The 21,409-nt window shown below is 41.8% G+C and overlaps 1 protein-coding gene across 1 annotated transcript in view; it reads right to left on the bottom strand.

Moving 5' to 3' along the window:
- Positions 1–18,199, bottom strand: part of LOC140917004 (pinopsin) — a 146,736-nt gene extending 128,537 nt beyond the window's left edge. Inside the window, exons 1-2 of the mRNA XM_073358900.1 lie at positions 17,839–18,199; positions 2,853–3,181 (exon numbers count right to left, since the gene is read on the bottom strand). Coding sequence (XP_073215001.1) covers positions 2,853–3,181; positions 17,839–18,199 — 690 coding nt within the window. The remainder of the gene's footprint in view (positions 1–2,852; positions 3,182–17,838) is intronic.
- Between the last annotated feature and the right edge of the window lie 3,210 nt (positions 18,200–21,409).

The following is a 21,409-nucleotide window of genomic DNA, read 5'->3' as shown; positions in this document are numbered from 1 at the left end:
CTGTCAGTGTAGGGATGAAGGAGGGTTTACAGCAGCCAGAAGGAAGATACCTCCGTACTCACCTGAACCCCTTGAGCTTCTAGCATGTATTTGGGTACCTCTGGTAACATTCACTGGGGGCATTGCCATGTTATGGAGCTTAGAAAGGGCTGAGGAGGTTGATGGAGTCCTTACATGGCGAAAGGGAAGTGGGGGAGCAGGAGTCCTGCTGTGGGAAGAGGAAGGTAGCATGCAAGAATACATTAACTAGAGCTGTTGCATAGCTTTTTGTTGGAAAATGCCAATTTGCTGAAACAACAATTTTTTGCAGGAAAGGGACACTTTTTGTCAGGAAAGTTTCTTGGGTCTACAATAGAACTGAGAGAGAGAGAGAGAGAGAGAGAGAGAGGCCCTAGCAAGTGGGGCACTTAACAGGGATGTGGTAGATCTCAGCTCAAGACTGTGCTCTACCTGGTTGGGAGAAGGGACTTGAAGCTGGGTCTCCTGCATCCCAGGTGAGTGCCCTGACCACTGACCTACAGTCAATTGTGTGTCTCTGACCGCATGAATATTTAATTACAAGTGGAACATCCCCAGCAGGAGCCCATGACCCACCACAGAATAGCCAATATCCTTATGGCTAGGGCACTCTGCAGAGATTGGATGGGGCACAGAGAATGAAGGCTACACTGTAAGAGACAGAAAGAGCACAAAGGCAGCAGCTGGACAGATGTCCTAATCTGTCCCTCCCCCGAGGTTTGTTCACCCCAAGAATTCTCCATCCTCCTCAGGCTGCCCAGTCCAATTCACTCCCCTCCTCTAGATCTCCCAACTCCTCCCCTTGTACCCCAGTTGGCCTGGATGTCCCAACCTCTCTGCCTACCTGCTTTTAGGGGTTGTATATGGGGGGGTTACTAAGGAGAGGATAAGCTTCTGCCTCCTCCCACACCTGCTCCCACTTCATGGGATGAAGGAGATAGACCCTGAAGGGGAAATAGTGATTTATTCTTATAATCAAGAAATGGCATGCACTGAACTGCACTTGGCTGCTTAGGGAATTGACTGATCTCCTGAAATTTTAGTCTGTAAAATACTTGGCAATGGATCTGCCTTAAATCAGGAAAATAAGTAACTCATGTACTCTGAAATATAATTATTACCTCTGGGAAATGTGTGCTTTTAATGTTCCACAGGGTGTATGTTCTTTTCTAGCAATGTAAACAGCGAAGCTACTGCTGCCTCGACAACACCCTGGCCTTCCACCATTTTCTTATGTTTTTGTATATGCCACGTAAAATTCATCTCATTTTAATCTCCCCTTTTCTACCAATAGGGAATTTTATTTTCTTTGAGCCTGAGTCTGGGCATAACACAAATCTCTCAGGAGATTTCTTTTGTTCCTAACCTCTCATATTATGTAGGCTTTTCTGGTTTATCAACCAAACCTCTGTTGAGGTGAGTTATTGCCCTATTTGTCCACTATCTCCACAATGTCCATCAAAAGAACACTGCTCTGAAAACAGCATCAAGTCCAGGTCATCTGCTACATTTATAGACAGCAGAAAAAGAAAAAGAACCAGGTTAATAATTTACTAAGAGGACTGTGCACTGAGAATGGTAAAGAGAGGAATATATCATACCACCTTTCCAAGACAGCGTAAAGAAAAGGAATTGCTGACAAGAAGCTGGATTTATTCCCTGGTTTAAAATCTAATTTCTATCCTCATGGCTTCCACTAATCCACCTAAAAGAAGAAAGATTAGTTTGAAAAAGTGAAAGGTCTTTTAATAAGTAAGTCTGTGTTATTCTTTTTAAATCACTTTCTCATTTTTCAGACTAACTTGATGGTGTACTTGATAGGGAACAATGAATGGAGCAGGAAATGTTTTCAATCTGTTTGGCCCGAGGAGCAAAGACACCACATAATGTGTGCTCTCACATAGTTATTATCAGTCAAAAAGAGCAGATTTAGAGAGACTGATGTTCTTTAGAAGATCAATAAACACCCAACATTCACTGATGATTCTAAGCTAGTCTCCAGAGATACAATGGAGGAGGTGCAACTCAGTGAATTGTAGGTTGACTTGAGGACTCACCTTCTAAGAAAGACAAAATTGTGTGAAAGGCAATGGTGGTGGCTATGCACAGAGGTTAGAGGGAGATGAGGAAGAGGGAATGTTTAGCAAGGTCCCATTTTTGGACAGGACTAGTATTCAAAGAACACTACTAAGCAGCAGTCTTCCATGCATATCCAAGTGCAAAATTTATCCCTTGGTGGAGATTGGGTAAATTGTGATGCAGCAGCATCCACAGTGTCCATATTTTCTGTGTATTCAAAATATGTATACATATTACTTATTTACTATTGTAAATATATATGTAAACACAAACTTTAAATTGAAAAACCCGATAGCTCCACAGTGCATTTACTGGATGCGTTCAGCCCAGACACAATTACAGAGGAAAAACATTAAGCATCAGCACAGAGCACATTTTGTTGAAAAACATCTGACTCTACCTCTGATCTCAGTGTGTTGTACATACCATTTCTATTTGTAAAACGTAGTTGCTTCTGAGGGAGCTAATTCTGCTGCCTCCCTGCTCTTCCTCAGCTGCAAAGAAACTACTTCCACGGTACTAGTCAAGCGGTGACATTTAACCATGTGCTTAGGCCCTGGTGCAGCAAAGCACTTACGTCACTGTCAAAAAGAAATCAAGTTAAAATGGACTTGGTGTCCAGTTCAGTGTCCTTCATAAGTTTGTGATGCCTACCGCTGTAATACCTACCAATGAACATTAGCTATGAATTTTAGACAATGTATGTTGGCTTCTGCTCATGTTTACATTAAAAGGATATTTAAAAATGTACTTACCTGCTTTATAGCACATAGCAGCTTCCCATAAGAGTAAACAATAATGAAAAAAGGAATTACAAGGCAAAAGATGAAGAGACATATGATGTACGATATATTGTTAGCATCCCTTGAATGCCAGTTTATTGAACATGTTGTCCCTGGTCCTTCCGGTCCATAACTACTCCATCCAAAAAGGGGTGGTAAGGTCCAGAATAAAGAGTACATCCATGACAAGAAGATTCCCATCCATATTTTCCTATAGTTTGTGGCATCTGCTTCTGTAGTTCCCATCATTGTACAATAGCGTTCATAAGAGAGCACAGCCAAAGATATAAGTGAAACTGTACCTGTAATAAAATATATGTATTTTTATTACCAAAAACATCTGAATGAACATTTAATTTTTGCTGGTATATATTGTTACAAAAGGTATTAAATCAGAAATCATGGACTAAATTAAAGATGAGGTTGAACCCCAATGTTTTCTGGATCAACATTCTCCAAGAACTGGGAGTATTCTGATTTAATCTGGCCAATTGTAATTAGGAGCCAGCAGTGGAGTTTGGATCCAGATCCACATAGTCTGAGATGTTCAAACAAGTACCTGACTAATATAAACATATACTTTTTTTTTTTTAGTGAGCAGGGATTCTAAAATTTTCAGTCTGTGTAAGAATCAAGGCTATAAAACTTCTACGTTTCAATTTTTGTACAGTCACTAGGATTTAAATCCTGGTCCCGTGTAAGACAATAAGAACTCAGAAGCCATTATGATGGGTGACATAAAAATGTAGACAGACAGATTTTGTCATTAACTGCAGTGGAAGCAAGATCAGATCCCTAAGGTCTGAAATTTCAGCTCTTGGCCATGATTTGTGCCTGCACATAATAAAGCCCGCACTTTCAAGTGTAGTTTTTTACCTACAGAGTAAATCCTAAAATATTACTCAAGACACATCATGATGTATATGCAGGTACTAGGATTTGCACTTATGGACCTCAAAGGGGCAAAACCAATTGTGTTCACATCATTGCAGGCTGTCTACATAAAAGTTTATAGTCCCAAGGTATTAATAAGATCAGTCTTTTCAAAAAACCCAGAAGCATATAATGATCCCCAAAAGTGTATGAACAAAGCCTTGAAGAGAGACAGTTTTTAATCCTTGAATTGTCTGCCTTTGTTTTTGATGGCATTTCAGAGGTAACAGAAGTGAAAAAAGGATGCATCCTACATCTCTCCTTCATGGGTGAAGTTCTGAACTAGTTAATAAATCACTCTTAAGAGTGGGGAAGCCTCTAAAATGTCATAGCACTGACAGCTGAAGAACAGACAGATTGGTCATGTTAGTGTGTTTAACGTTTCAATATATACACACCCCATGAAGCTGTCTCTCTCCTTTGGAAAGAGAGCTTAGTGGTTATGGAGAGTGTCAGATGGATGGCACTTGAAAATTAAGTCCTCTATTTATCTGGCATTGTTGGAGACAAGGACATTTGCTCAAAGTGAGCAAAAGAAAATAGATTAATGATGGGGTGTTGTCTGGGCACCCACATTTGAAATGCTAACCCCACTCCCCTACTATGTGTCTGATCTTCAGGACATTTGCATAGCAGCCAATGGGGGTCGGAGCATGGAAAATTCCCAACAGAAGAAGAGAAACAGAAAAGGTGGCAGAGATTGCTTTTAAATGTGATGTTCTTCAGCCAAGAGCAGCTGTTCCCTCACCAGAGGAATCCCCACTGGAGGAGTAGAGCCAGAGGGGCTCCCTCCAAGGACATTGACCAAATTAAAAATATTCTCAGGAGTGCTGAGGGCTCTGAGGGGGAATTGCACTGGGGAGTTGGTCATTCTGCATAGATGACTCTACTGTGCAGTCTAAACATCAAAGAGTGTGTGTTTAAGAAGTTCCTGTAAAAAAGCCTGTTTTTCTTGCTTTAAAATGGTATGTGGTCCCTGAGGGGTTCAACTCTAAATCAGAGTGATCACAGTGGGTCTCTGAAAGAGTGTAAATCAGAGGCTTGGGAGGTCTCAGCACTGGATTTGGGGCTTAAGACAGTTAAACTGTGGGGGTCCCTCTTCCCGCAAAGGGTTCCAGATCAAGAGGTCTGACCTCGGGAAAGTGCCTTAGGAGCCTCACAGACAGAAGCAGTGACTGGGCTCTGCCCAGATGCAGATGGCTAGCGATCTGCCACTAGGGGGACTTTGCCAGGTCTGTGACCCATTCTGTTAGGGCCTGATCTAAAACCCATTGAGGTGAAGAGATCTTTTTCTATTGACTTCAATGGACTTTGGATAAGGCCTTTAAAAACAATGTTTAAGATCCCAAATCATTAACATTTTTCCCTTTATCTCTTAGATTCTATTTTACGGGAAAGGCCCATATAAGTACCTCCACCTTTTTCTACTTTGCAATGCCTTTTGATTTCAGTGGGTACTCTGCATGTAGAATAGCTGCACAATCAGAGCCTAGACTGTCAACAAAAGACAACGTGAAATAGATGGGTGATTGAAGCTAATGCACTTTAAAGCTCTGCTCTGATTGAAATAAGCACTAGGACATTTTTATATATCTATGCCTTGATATCAGATTAAGCAAGCAGATGGAGCAGATGTGGCTTTGATTTAAATATATCTTTTAGTGGAAATAAAATGAACGGCATGACTGTGATCACACAAACAGCAATAGAAAATTATCCTCTCATTTTGTAAAATACCAGTCTGAAAATTTTGTCTTCTAGCCTCTGCTTTGTATAAAAGATCAACTGGTTTTTATTCAGCTGTTTTATGCCATGCTTCAGTTTACACTTTTGTAGGCATTTTTAAGCAGCCATGAAGCACAGAGGCTAACTCTGTTGATCCATAAACCTCCTAAAGAGATGCATAACATGCGTCATACTGAGTCTCTCACTCTCAGCTTGAAAGTGTCTAACATCAACTCCACCAACTTCTGAGATGAAAAAGGAAAACACAGAAATGTGTGTGTTTGGAAATTCTCTCCAGGCCTGAGGCTCCCCTGCCTTACACCCTCTATAGTCATTTACACCTGGGAAAAGTAAGCATCAGATACTACCACCTACTTAACAGAGCAGAGAATTTTGTGTTGGTAGCGTTCCCCCATTCCCCCCACTTTGCACGAGATGTCAAGCAGTGATGATTTAAGTCCACTATCTACAATACCTCAGATATGTACGAGCACAGTACTACCTGCATACTCAGTCTCTTTCTAGCTGGGATATCATTCCCCAGATAACTTCTCAAGAAGTCCATACTTTCTGGGACTGTCTGCAGAGAACCAGCTAATCAATGTTAAAACCCTCCCTGCCTCCAATAGGTGGAATCCTCGTGCTTTATTGTAAAAAATATAGCATTCTAGATTTGTTTCTCCCAATGCTGAATTAACACTATTACAAGCTGTGGTATCTGGGGTCATTATTGCCGAACATGCTAGCTGAGTACTCTCTTACTCCATAGAAGCACAGCTGTCACTTAGCCTGCACATGGATAAAAATATTCCACTGTTCAAAGATGTCCAGATGTTTGGAAAGTAACTGCAACATGGTTGATGCATAGGTCCAAAACTACAATAAGTAGTAATACTCAGCACAGTTCCCCCTGTGGTGGGGGTAATCTTTGCAGCTTCTCAGTCCAAATTTACCTTAAAGCTCTTGGTCAACACAGAGTTTATAAATACATATATAACTTCAATATCCCCAACATGGATAAAGGAGATCTTACAAAAACATGATGTGACCCTTAAATAACAAGAAAATAAACATGGACTTCGAAGAAAAAAGATACAAGCAGATAAAATATATTCCAGTATATATATGGATTTCCCAAAGCCTTGGTATACTCCTGGCAGCTGTAACACATATTCTGCCCAGGACGTTGCTGAAAGCTGTTTAGAGCTTTGCTTGCTTGAACTCTCTGATAGATGTACAAGGAGAGAACTATCTCTGTCTGAGTACTCTCAAAATGTGACATAGGACTTTGCTCACAGCCCTACCCCACTCAGAGTGGACACTTGGACTTCCTTGGTATATGCTATAAGAGAAGCAGCAAACAGCCTCTCTAGAATCAATCTCAGCATACAGAACAGAGAAATAGTATCTTGTCTCTTAATACATCTTTTGCAGCACAGACAGGTGAGTGAACAGGGTGAGAATACATTATGACTCTGGAAATCATCAGTGAAGTAATTTTAATTCAAAGGAACCTAGAGGGGTTAGAAAAATGCAGAAAACAGCAGAATGAGATTGAACTTGGAAAAATGCAAGGTTCTACATGTGGGAGGACACAAACACAGATGGAAGGAGGGAGATCCTGGAAAGCAGTAATGCTGAAAGAAACACAAGATAATAATGGACATCTTGTTGAAAACTATCTGTAATGTGATTTGGTAGCACTGAAAGGACAATGTAGTTTATGGTTGCATGTTGTCTTCAATGGGAGTAGAGTTAGGCCAACACTGAGTGCTTTGGAGACCTTGGCCCATAAATCCCATCATCTGCGTGCCCAGAAAATGTGTATGTATGCACAATGGTACACCTACAAGTGGAGCCCAGGTTGGCACCATTTGGAAATCAGGCCCAAAAGAAAATATTTCGCTAAACTGTTATTCCAAGAAAAGCATATGGCTACCACTTGCTGCTCTTTTCACTGAAGACTTTGGCTACCCACCATGTCTGTTCTCAAATCCAATCTAGTTTTACAGGACAAGATACGCAAGATTGGCATCAGAAAACATGGATTAAAAAATACCTTAATCTCACCATTTACACTACCAATTCCAGTCTTTCAGAAATAGATTTTGTTTGTTTTTCTTTTGCCAATAAGCTTGAGGTTTCTTTATTTCAAATTAAGTTTTTGGCCCTTCTAATACGCTTAGGGCTTAAAACATTAACATTATTCCTATATACTCTGGATATGTATAGAAACTTTGAGACCTACACAAACTTCCAAACTTTAGGAGTGTCACTGGTATTTACTGAACAGTCTAAATTGTCCTGATTTGTGTTTCTACTACATTGTTTTTGCTGGACAGGAAATTCATTTCCTGTCTCTTTCCCCTTCTGGTCACTTCTTTGCTCTCTCTGGAGAACTCTTTTCCATGGTCATATTTTGGATGGAATGATGGAATACAAATAATGACTGATGAAAATAGAAAAATCTCTGCAGAATTTTCACAGGCTGTATGCTCTCCATACCTCTTTCAAACTTTTCCCAAAGATATTTTACACATAATCATGTCTTGCTGGCTGTAATAACTATTTTTCACGGTTTCACGGGTGATTGTCTGCTATGACTCATCAGCTCAGCCATTACTTGCAGGTCACCTCAAAGCTTTTTCAGATCATTAACCAAGGTGAAGACATGATTATCTTCATCGTCACACAGCTCTTACAGGATGAGGAAGAAAAAGCTGTGCTTCCAGAACAGTAAGGAAGGACTTACTCAGCATTGGCAGTACCTGTAATATTGAGTATTTGGGTTTGCATGGGCTTTCCCCTCTTTTGAGGAGCTCTCCAACTCCCCAATGCAGCATTTTCAGGGGGGTGGAAGGGCCTTTTGGACTTCTGAAGGATATGTTAAGCTGTCCCTAAACCCAGGGACATGGCAATAGGCCTGAGTGGACAGAAGCTGGGTTCCTCAAGTGTTGTAGTATTTACAGAGTTGCCAACCAGAATCAAGCCCCTCCCCTCCAAAAATCACAGAATTTCCTTAAAAATTATGAGGGTTTTATTTTTTTAATAATAATACATTTTAGGTTTTTTATTTGCTTTCTGGTTTCTGAGTCTTTAGGGAGCACTCGAACCATGTTTTCAAGCTTTTCTACAGAACCATTACATGATACATGATAATTTCGGTATTATTTTATGTGAAGTAATCATCAGGATTCCAGGAGCTGGTCCTTTAAGAAAAACACCAAATATCGCAAGAATTGTGATAAAGCCATGAGAAAGCGAGATTCATAGGAAGATCCACTGCTCACAGATGGAGTCTGCTCATGAGAGAGGAGAGTGAACATTAACAATTCCTGGTCGAGTGACTGTTTGAATCTCAGATTTAAGAGACACGATAAATATTCTAGCAATGACCCTACAAACAAAAAAAGGTGGACTCTATGGAACGCAACATCCTTATTTCCCAATTTTGGGACCTAGTGTCACATCTAGCAATGAAAATTGAAGCTAATAATGCAATATTTTACCATTTGAAACATTAAGACATCTTTGTTTTCCTCTCTAATTTCAATTTTATCTTTACTAGGTATAATAATCTCTCTTCTGAGATGTAGGTAATACAGAGGTCTTACTTGGTAAGTGCAGTGCAGTGTTATATAGATGTAATTGGAATTAGAAAATAACAAATAGGAGGTAAATGGAGCATATGATTGTTGTTTGGTTTTTGCCATGTGTATTGCTCCTGTGAGGAGAAAACAAACTATAATGTTATCATTAAATTGTGCTAAGGTATTTTCATAGTATGCTGGCACAACTGTAATTAAGAGCATAATTTGACTGAACACAGATAACTGGTACTGACATGCATAAAACTGAACCTTTTTCTGTTTTTAAAATCGAACCACATGCATTTGAGATACAGCTCATACCAATATATACTTTTATTAGAGAGAGGGGCTACAACAACTACCCTGAATCCAAACTGCAGATGTGAACTTTTTATCTTTAAAACCGCCACAACCAAAAACTTAGTTCAGAGCATTCCTGACATTGGGGATTCACAGTCTGGATCTGATGATGGGCTGGTTTCAGTGTTATCCCAGCTCATTATTACTGAGCCTCAGTAGTGAGTCCATGGTTAAGGTTGTGTCCAAGCTTCTATTGTAAGTCTTATTTTTTTCTACCCATCTCTAACCTTATGACTGGAAATAGTGAATTGTCTGAAAATGTGTGTGGTTAAAATATTTTCAGAGAAAATTGTTCCAGAGAATTTTGAAACCAGAAGATTTTAAACAAAAATCCTTAGGATACTTAGTTTTTGTTTTGAACTTTACCAGTATCTCATGATTCTTCAGGCACCCTTTTTTTTAACCACAGAAAGCATTTAAGAATTCCATATTTCACTTGAGTAGATAGGTCTCACCACACTCAAACGCAGAGTAGTTTCCTCAGAGAAGACAATTTAAAATAAGTTACTCATGTATCATCTTTATTATGCACTGGATCTCCACTAGCTGCCTGGTGATAAAATGTTGGGGGCTTTAATCACCTCTTAACAGGTGCACAGTACCTATTACAACATGATCCAGAATTGGGAGCTTTGGTTGCCGTGGCTAAGAGAGCTTCAGGCAAGAAAACTCTGGGCGGTGGGGGGAGAAAATTGGAATTCCCTCCCCCTATTTTTCAAACCAGCACAGCTCCATTGACTTGACCAGAGCTATGCCAATTTACACTAGCTGAGGATCTGACCCCACAGTTGTTGTTATAAAATGAAACATTTAAGTCTTCAGCAGAGCTTTGGTGATATAGCTTTTTGGGGCCTGACACTATTCATACATCCAAAAATCCATAGCAATTAACTTGGATTATAAAGTTAATAAAGTTCTGACCTTAATAAAAATATCCTAAGCACTAGATCTCATCACGGGCTCTTATGTTGATGCAAATAAAGCAAATCTGAAGTTTCTAGGTCAAGCTGCTTTTGAACTTAAGACCTGACAAAAAAAAGTATTAGAAGAATTTTCAGAGTAAATTACTTCTTTTTTTTTTTTATTCTATCTGTATCATAGCAGTAGCATGTCTTATTCACCTTAGACTCTTCCAAAATATTCTCCTGTGGCCAAAATCTTCAAAATTTTAAGCATATCAGTTTTGACAGGGCTGGGTGTACGTGTTTATGACTCCAGCCAGGCATGTGATGGTTTGTAGGCAGGACACAGATGGTTGTACTTTAGGCTGTTCTCTGCTTGTTGACCAGAGAGTTGAGGTAGATCTTCTGATCACATTTTGCCAAAGCTTGGAAAATGTCTTTCAGACATTTACATTCTTGGGCATATCCCTCCTTGCATACTTCTGCCTTTTTTACTAATATATCAAAGTCCTCTTCAAAAAGACAGGATTCCTTGTACAATGGTCTGAAGCCAATTGTTCTAGCAGCAGTATGTGACATAGCATGACGTATACAACTCCAGGCAACATCCATGTTATCCAACGGATATCTGAGTTACATATGGCATCATTGTCCACAGCAATCAGGTTTCACAGTTTTGTGATCAACAATAGACTTTGTCCTTCTCTTTCAGCTTCTGGCTGAGCAGCACTTAAAATGTAACCATCAGCTTCACATGGCTTATATTGACATCAAAGTGGATTTTGATTTGGTTGACAGGTAAGCACTTTGGTTTGCACTGAAAAGAGTTGGCAGTGCAGATGTTCTGCTAAATCTAGTGCATGATCTTTATGCCATTATTGGTGTGGGAGCGTGCATTGGTTCATGGTTTTCACCGTGTTTCTACACAACCTCAGGTGCATGACAGGGATGCACTCTCACCTCGGAGCTATTCTGTTGAGCTATTGACTGGATATTAGGACTTGCTGCATTAAAAACAAGGTTGGTCAAGAGGTGTTCCTCAACCAAGACTACACTGGTGACACTGCTTTGCTTGTGGAGAAGTCAGAGAATTTCAGCCTTGCCCTTTAAGGTCTTCAAGACACCACCCACGCTATGGGGTTGAATGTCTCATGACAGAAGACCAAGGTCCAGAACCTTTGAGCTGGGCCACCAAAACTCTCAGTGCAGGTGAAGTCAAACACTCTGAAAGGTATTGATGAGTTCATCTCTCTAGGCTGCATGCAGAGTTCAAATGATCACCGAAAACCAGACATTCTTGGATGAATAGGTCTTGCTGCCTCTGGCATGAAGTTCATGTCTTGCTTAATGGCACAAAAATTTCTTTGCACTGAAACAAAGATCAGGATCTATCAGACCTGTGTATTACCTGTATTGTTATACAGGGCAGGAACTTGGACCTTCCTACAGGCAGACTTGGAGCCACTAGAGGGATTCCATATGTGTTGTCAGTGCCAAATCCTGAGCATAAAGTGGTTCAACTTTTTGTGCGAAATGCCATACTCTCACAGAGATCCGGCTTTCCTGCAGTTGCGCACTACATTCAAAAGTGGCGTTGCATGTTCTTCAGCCAACTGCGATCAGAGCCCCATTGTCACACACAGTGAGAAACTATGCCTGGTGCAAAGAGTTTACAATCTAAATTGTCTAGACAGACAAAGGAACTATTATCCCAATTGTACAGAGGGGAAACTGAGCCAGAGAGAGACTTAATGACTTGTTGAAGGTTTCACAGGAAATCTGTGGAGAAGCAAGGAATTCAACCAAGATCTCCCTGAGTCACAAGCCAATGTTTTAATCACAAAACCATCCTTCCAGCTGCAGCCTTATCTGTGGTAGCACTCTAGTCTCTCCGTAAAGATGACTGCTAAGCTTACAGATAATGGGTCAAATCTGCCTTCCCTCACTTGTGCCATGGGTCAGTTCAATTTGTCATGAGAAGAAAGTAAGCAACACCTGGCTCACCCTTTACAACAACCAAGCTGTTGTTGGGGAGGATAGCTTAGACATCTAGGCTTCAGGGGTCAGCTTTCGCTCCCCAAATGGAAATTTTGCCATTAGCTTCAATGAGAATGTGATTGGGCCCCATATTTCAGGTACTGAAACCCACTAGAAGAACAAGTTCATACTCCAGCAGAGACAATTCCTCTTTCATAGGTAAATAAATTGATCTTACTTTATGAGAATCTTTCAGGTAAGACCTTAAAAATTGAAGCCCTGCCTATTCTGTGTGGGTACTAAAAATCCCTTGGGTCTCTTGTAATGTTATAGATTTGCACTAGTTATACTGGGTCAAAATTCCTTCTCCCTAGCACTTTTGTGCAGTATATTGAACACCAGTTGTTTTCTACCCTCCACACCAGTGCTGGCTGTATTTCAGTGATGCTATAAATATCTAGCTTGTAAAGCACTTTGAGATCCTTCTTCACTGCAGAGGCTCAAGAGCCAGCAAATAATTTTGTCTTTTTCTAATTGCCTGCCTGTCTCTACACACACACACACTTTAGAAAGCAGTCCTGATTGTTTTTGATATTTTCAATCGATAACAATTGAATACCTTAGCTCTGTCAGAATGGGAACATGTTTAGAAAGTAAATTGCCCATTCTTTAATATTGTCTAGGATTGCTGCTAACATATTGGCTGGAAATTTAAACTGATTCCTGTTTCAACGCATCTTGGCATTTGTGCAGATTGTGCACTGCACCTGCCTCATGCTCCAAGAATATGAAGCAACATCAGTATGCAGCTAATTCCAATGCTCCACATCATTCTTTCCACAGTAAAATGTGAGATCTAGTAGATTCTGGATGAAAGGCAGGGAGGAGGGAGCTATGGCTCTGATGTATTGTGGCCCCTTTCCCCCCACGCCTTTTAGGAACTATTCTGTTGGCACTCTATGGAGCATTGTCTCCATTGGGTTTTAGGGTGCTGACTGGGCTGGAAGGCAGTGGAAGACAGGATCAGACGCCTGTAAGGCATCATATGTGCTGAGCCAATGGATTTCTGTTCAGAAATCCCCTCGGGGTCAATACTGCTTGAAGCAGTACTAACTCTTGGCAGCTGCTTCTGAACAGCCATGTGAGATTTAGTCAAAGGAGGATGATGCCTGAATAAGTCGTGCTAGCAGAGAGGAGCCACAAACTTCCCTGTCTCCCTGGTTCTCAACCTTCCCTTCTATGCTGAGTCCCAGGATTCTCTGGGATTGGAAGCCACATCCCCCTTCCCACTTTGCACCCCATTAGTCCCTCCAACCTCAAGGGATGATATCCTGAAAACTCCATTCTCCTGGAGCTGTTTGCCACCATTGCTCTGCTTTGTGGGAAGGGACAATCTAGTCCAAATGTCAGTCATAGAGACATGTAAAGATCTGTGGGTTAGTTTGCTGACCCTTTCCTAGAATAGCATAGTGGCACCATTAGATAGTATCACTTTTATCTTTTAAATATAACCTCTTTTTTGCTATTGGGTTGCAAAATTCCCCCCGCTCGGAACATAAAAACCTCACCAAGTATTTTTTTATTTATTTAAATGCTATGAATATTTAACTTGAGCTAGGACTTAATATAGCAGGTTTCTATGTAGCAGGAATTTTTGTGCAGTAATTACAAATCCATGAAAACAAATATTTGTTTGAATGGTACCTTTATTATGTGTTACCAAACATCATTCTAATAACAACATGGTTGGATTGTGCACCCGATTAACAGTTGTCTGCAGATAAATTATTACTGATTGCAAAGGAATTCTCTAATTTGACTCTAGGCATATGCTTACAATGCTGTCATGGGGTGTAATTGCAGCATGTGTAGACATACCTAAGCCAGCTTGCTTGGGTACCAGAGTAGTGAAGCTGCAGTGGTGTGCAAGTAACTAGCCAGGGTCCAAGGTAGGCTTGTATATCCCACTGCTCTGACATCGAAGATAGCTACAGTAAGGCTAGATTAGGTATGTCCACATGATCTGCAATCCCATCCTGAGATTGCAGTGTAGACATACCCGTAGTGATCCGGCACAGAACTCACATCCCAGGGGCAGGCTAAGGTGGCTTGAAGCTTTCTTTCCACCCTCCCAGTCTTGGACTGCCCCAAGCAGCCGTGGCATACCACAGACAGCCCTAAGCGCCCGTCTAAGTTACAGATGCCTCACTGCTTGGAATGACTTTGAGTATATCTACACTGCAGCTGGGAGCAAGCCTCAGAGCCTGGGTAGACAGACATGCGCTAGCTCTGCTTGAGCTAGCGCGCTAAAAATAGCAGTGTGGACGTTGCCGTGCAGGTGGCAGCTCTGGCTAGCCACCTCAGTACAGAGCCAGGGTTAGATGGGCTTGTATGTGGACACCCAGCACAAGTCTGTCTCAGTTTAGGGCAACTGCACCTGCATTCCCCCGCCATGCGGGGCACACCCACTCTTAGGCTGCTGGCTCCCAGGTGTCACCTGTCTTGGGTGGAGACATGTGTGTCTCTCGCTCCTGGCCAGGGTGATTCCAGACTGCACAGTTCCCTGCCTACACTGTGAATTCCCCAGCAAGACATTCTGTCTTATCAGGCCAGTTTGCCCTTCTTTCTCAGAGGCTATAAAAAATGTAATTGCTCACAGTAAAGTTCCCACACAGCTCTTTCAAAGCAAGTATGGTTATTCATAAGGTGAAAGCATTACAGAGAACACAGATTAAAAACAATGAAAGAACCTCCATTCATGCTAATAAGCTTACCAGAGATCACCCCAGTTTTAACCAGGGCTCTTTATACCCTACCATGGGGTTGTTTGTGGTCATATGTTCATAACGACCTTGTCTCCAAAGCTGTGAGTCCCTCCTTGATAGACTTTGGGTCTTTGATCTGGGAATAGGTAATTCATAGACAACGGGCCGCCTCCTCCTCAGGGCAAAGGTTCATAGGGCTGATGTCCTGCGTAACTGGAGAGGTTATATTCACATACCCCTCCCCCAAGAGATTTCCCAGAAAACCCATTTAACTTTAAGCACATTGTTTCAATTAGTCCTTTTGAAGCTCATTACACTTTCCAGGGTTTACATGAGTCAGGTCCCCTCCCTAGGGACATTATATACAATCCCACAATAATATATAAACATTTGCATTTTAATACAATGAACTGAAAGGATACTTAAACTTAATTCAATAAGGATTATCCAGGATATTGCAGGAAATTGCCATATTTATCACACCATCCACCTCCCTTTTGGGGAACCTCTTTCCTGGGGTCTCTCTCTCTCCCCTCATCCCTCTAATTTTTGCAGGTCTGCACCCTTCTCTCTTCCTCTCCTCTCCCTACAATCGCCCTGACTTATCCCTGGTTTGATGAACTGCGATTTCTCTGAGAGTTTCCCTCAGTACTGTGGGAAGAGATGATGTAGCTCTCCTGAATCTCCTTTCCTACTTTGTAGGTCTTACACTTCCATCCCTCCTATTTCTCAGTCCCCTAACCCCTTCAGATCTCATTGTCTTTAGCTCCCTCCCCACAATCACATGTAGAGTCCTTACTTCCACCTCACAGCACCCACAGCATTTCAGTAAACCCCTTTATGTAGACAGCCCAGCCTTACAACCCCCCAAAGCACTCTTCAGTCCACTCTTCACCAACATCCCCCAGACTCTCCTCACACAGCATTTTGTCACCCTCAAGTACACAGCTCTTTAGTGTCCCCCTAACACAGAGAGCCCCACACTCCTTCCGCCTTTCCTCACACACACACACAACCCATTGTGCTCTCCTCAGGTTTCTGCACACACACTCTTCAGTCTCCACTCAGGTGCCTTCACACTCCTTCCTCTCTCTCTCCCCCTCACACAACCCCTGCTTCCTTCTTGCCTTCTCTCTTTTACACCCTCCTAGTCCTCTCTCTCTCTCACACACACACAGAGCTTCTTCCTTCCCCATCCCAGTATTGTTAATCCCAAAAATTAAAGAAAATTATGTTTCCGGTCCCTAAAAATTATGAGGTTTAAACAATATAATACATTTTAAGTTTATTTGCTTTTTGATCCTCTAACAATCATGTTTTCAAGTTTTCACTACAACCATGAGGGCTATAATGGTTTTTTTTTAAAAAAAGTGAAAGTTGGGGTTTTACTTACTTGCATGACTCCAGGAGCTGGAAATTTAAGGAAAATGCCAAGCATGACAAAATTGTGAGTGGGCAAAACTGCCTCCCCTCTTAAACACATGCAGCACCACAGCCTTTAACTGCTCCACACAAACATAGTGTCACAACCTTTTATCACCCCCCAAGATGTATACAATTGCTATAGCTCTTTATCCTTTCACACACTTTCTCAGTCCCACAACTTTTCACGTCTCCTCCAAAGACACATGCAGTCACACTGTTGTTCTGCCCCATGCAAATGTCCCATAGCCTTTCAGTTCCCTCACCACACATGTAAAGTTCCACAGCTTTTCACCCCCACACATATTGTCCCATAGCTCTTCACCACACATACACACAGTCCCACAGCCTTTCACATATCCTTTACAGAGACATATACAGACCCACAATCCTTCAGCTCCTCCCCCTCCCCCCAGACACAAAGAATATCTCTTCGCTGCATTGAAAAGCTTGGGTCTGTGGGACCTGGTCCTGAAGACTCAGTGTTTCCAAGCAAGGCTTGAGAACTCATACTGCATAGTAACCTGGGTTTACAATTGCTTGACCTGGGTCTCTCAGCTGTGCTACTGTGTCCATACTGCACTCAGATCTATGGCTTGAAGTGTGTTCAAATTACAACATGACAGGGCTTGGACCCGAGTTGCAGCAGGACTCAGCTCCTTAGCAAGGTTCTGGGACCCGGGTGCCGAGTGCTTGCTGACCCAAGTCAGACTGATTTGTGTGTGGATGGAAGCGGGACTTGGGTTCGGACTAAGTCAGAGCCCAGGCTTAGTGTGTGCGGTAGACATATGGAGCCCTTCACTCTTCCCCCCACCCCACCCCCAACACACACATATAGCCCCACAGCCCTTCACCTCCCCCCCCCCCGCACACACACCTTCCCCACACATCACCCTAATGTGAGCCTGTCATGTCTGGGTGGGGAGGTCTGTGCTGGTGCTCTCTGTCACTTCCTTTTCCACACTGCAGTGAGGGGCATAAAGTCTGACAGGAAAGCTGTGAGCCAGGGCACAGGTAGTGAATGGGCTCGCTGCTACCTGGTGTGTGGAGTTAGATGTGGGCAGCAGCTCAGCACCTCTATTTGAAAGGGGGCAAGGAGTGCAGGGCTTTCTATGCAAACCATGTTCAGTGCTGGGAGCTCTAGCTGGGGAGGCTGTGGGGGGTGAATTGTATGGTGAGGTACCCTAGCGCCTCCCTGTGTGCACAGGCCTGGGAGAGGCTCTAAACCATGCAGGAGGGGAGGTGGCATGCTGGGCACACACCAGAGCAGGAGGATGCCACTTACCAAAGAGAGTATTGATGAAGCCATACCAGATGCAGCCACCTGGCCCGATGAGCCAGCGTCCCTGAGTGCTGGCAGCAAAGCTGAACGGGGTGCCCATGATGCACACCATCATGTCGCTCACAGAGATGTTCATCAGCAGCAGGTTAATCGGAGACTGTAGCACTTTATTCCTGCAGAAAAGTATCAGGACCAAGAGATTATTGAGGAAGCCCAGGGTCCCGATGATGCCAAGGCAGATGGCAGTGATCAGGTGGCCAGTGGGACTCAAATTCTGCTCTTGTCCATGTCTCTGGTTGCTGCTGTTGCTGCACCAAACACTGTTAACACCACTGCAACTGTGGCTGATGTTAGGCACGGTCATCTCAGTAGGTCTCCTTCCAGATCTGCTCCAGCTGCTTGCCACTGCAACTGTGGCTGATGTTAGGCACGGTCATCTCAGTAGGTCTCTTTCCAGATCTGCTCCAGCTGCTTGGCTAAGCATTGCAATATCAGCAGAGTAAAATCTCTTATGCACATACCAACACACACCCACAACCCACTAAAAAGCCCTCACTCTCTTACATGTGTGTGTATATATATATATAAAAGATATAATAGTTTCTACTTAGGTAAAACTGCAACATCAATGAGTTAAATGTAGCAAGCATTTGTTTCTTTCTTTAATGCTCCACCATGTGGCTGTTAGGAGCTGGCTCTTTCTGTCTTCCTCATTTGTGCCTGGTGTAGAGTATGAAATAAAAAAATGTAACCGCAGCTACCTGATAATAAAATGTAGGTCAGGAAAACGTACACAGAAAGGGGCTGATCCTAACCCAGAAGGCCAACAGACTACTTACCACGCAAAAATGAGGGAGTGAATTAGGTGCCTGTTTTATTCTTCTTCCATTGTGTGTATGTGTATACGTGCCTGCTGTCTTTTATTTTTTTAAATCTTAATGGGGAGGTGACAGTACTCTGGATCGTTACAGTATCAAACCAGTTTTCAAAGAGTTCTATAAATTGCAACTGGGGAATAAAAAAGAAGCTAGAATGATAAGTCCCAGGAAAGTCTTTAGCATTTAAGTGCCAGCTGAAATGTACCACTGTCACAGAGCTATATAATACAAAATGCACGTAGCTGTAACATGGACTACTGTAAGGCATTTTTTTCCTTTGGAAAAATGTTTGTAATATGTAAATCAAAGTCCTAAAGAAAACTGATTGATCAGTGACCTAGTCCTTATTAGTAATCAGCAGGAGTTAAAGTATGAACTGTTTGACACAAATACAACAAATGTTTTCACGATGAGTTTTGATCTCTGAAAGTACAGAGAGGAGCTTGCTAATGAGTATCCAAGTTATCATCATATCCAGATCCATCCAAAAGGAGAGTATGTGGCTCATGCTTATTGCTTAGCATGCAGTCCTAAATGATTTATATCAAGTTTGAGGAAATTGTTTTTATTTTAAATAGGAGTGGGTATTCTCCAACCATTAAAAAGGTATGAAAATATGGCAAACTTCATGCAGCTTCCTATCTACAAGCAATTGGTGTTGAAAGGACACTGTCAAAGGTAATTTTTTTATGTTTCTAACATTTAATTTTGTTTTTAATAGAGAGGAAACAATTCTGTTGCTCTTAGGTTTAATTTTTTTACAGCTTTTTTTTTTCTTTACAAAATGTTAAGTTTTGGACTTAAATTAACTTGAGAACAGACATTAACCTGCCCCCAGTTACATCAATAAGAGTGTGGTTTTAAATAGGTTTAACAATGTACTAGAGCTTTTGTACAATTGCTTTCTAAGTGATACTTCAAAGTATATGAATGCCGCAAAATGTCTAGTTAACTGGATTACCTAGTAACTTGAATTCAAAGGAAAAGTAAGGTAAAAGAAGGACTATTTTACGTCTCACCCGAAAAGAAAAACAACCTCTAAATGTTTTTTCTGCAAACACATGTGCACAGGAGTAGCAAACCCCTTTGGACTGCTCTCAGTTATCACTACAGTGGGAAGAGGTAGGTACTAGAGGTAGACAAAGTTAAGCCATGACAATTATAGAATAATATTTTTCAATATTATTCCTTTTCTTACCCAAGGGCCCAATCCTTTCAAAGGCTTACACCCATAAATAACTGTACTGATGTGAGTAGTTCATCAGAATTATGCAAATTGACATTTGCTGATCAATTATTATTGGTTTTGCTGTGGTTAATTTTATAGCTGTTGGGAAGTGGTTGTCTGGTTATTTCTGATAATATTGTGTTACATTCCCAAAGAGAATTATTATCAAACACTTGTATTATTGTAGCACTTAGGAACCCTAGTCATGGACCAGGACCCCAGTGTGCTCGGTACTGTATAAATGCAGAACATAAAGATCATTTGTCAAGGTTCCTTCCCCACTCTGAACTCTAGGTACAGATGTGGGGACCTGCATGAAAGACCCCCTAAGTTTATTCTTACCAGCTTAGGTTAAAAATTTCCTCAAGGTTCAAACTTTGCCTTGTCCTTGAACCCTATGCTGCCACCACCAAGCGTGTTAAACAAAGAACAGAGAAAGAGCCCACTTGGAGACATCTTCCCCCCAAAATATCCCCCCAAGCCCTACACCCCCTTTCCTGGGGAAGGCTTCATAAAAATCCTCACCAATTTGCACAGGTCAACACAGACCCAAACCCTTGGATCGTAAGAACAATGAAAAAGCAATCAGGTTCTTAAAAGAAGAATTTGAATTGAAGAAAAAGTAAAAGAATCACCTCTGTAAAATCAGGATGGTAAATACCTTACAGGGTAATCAGATTCAAAACATAGAGAATCCCTTTAGGCAAAACCTTAAGTTACAAAAAGACACAAAAACAGGAATATACATTCCATTCATCACAGCTTATTTACCAGCCATTTGAACAAAAGGAAATCTAACGCATTTCTAGCTAGATTGCTTACTAACTTTTTACAGGAGTTCTGAAGAGCATTCCTGATCTGTTCCCGGCAAAAGCATCCCACAGACAGACAGACCCTTTGTTTCCCCCACACCTCCAGCTTTGAAAGTAACTTGTCTCCTCATTGGTCATTTTGGTCAGGTGCCAGCGAGGTTATCCTAGCTTCTTAACCCTTTACAGGTGAAAGGGTTTTGCCTCTGGCCAGGAGGGATTTTATAGTTCTGTATACAGAAAGGTGTTACCCTTCCCTTTATATGGTGGTTACCCTTCCCTTTATACCCCAGGACACCATTCCTGCCCTCAAGCGCTTTCAATCTAAGTGTTAGACAAGAGAAAAGAGGTGGATACAGAAAGACCAATGGAGCAGACAAAGGAAACAGTGAAACAGTATTGGTTAACATGATCAGCAGTGGTGTTAGGACATCAGAGGCCCAACTGTTGCCAAGGGTTTTTTTGTAGGCATCATGGCAATGGAGAATTTTAAGCATGGATTTGAAGGAGGCTGATGAGGTACCTTTGCAGATGTTTACAGGTTGCTCTTCCCAAACATGAGGGCCAGCATGGGAGTGTGATGGTGTGCATACCCCACACAGGCAAGAAATGAGTTAATGTGAGCCCGAGAGACCAGTTAACATACTGGGCTGTACTTA

Source organism: Lepidochelys kempii, chromosome 9 (assembly GCF_965140285.1).
Source record: "Lepidochelys kempii isolate rLepKem1 chromosome 9, rLepKem1.hap1, whole genome shotgun sequence".
NCBI classification, from domain to species: domain Eukaryota; kingdom Metazoa; phylum Chordata; order Testudines; family Cheloniidae; genus Lepidochelys; species Lepidochelys kempii.
This window is presented reverse-complemented; position numbering and strand designations above follow the sequence as displayed.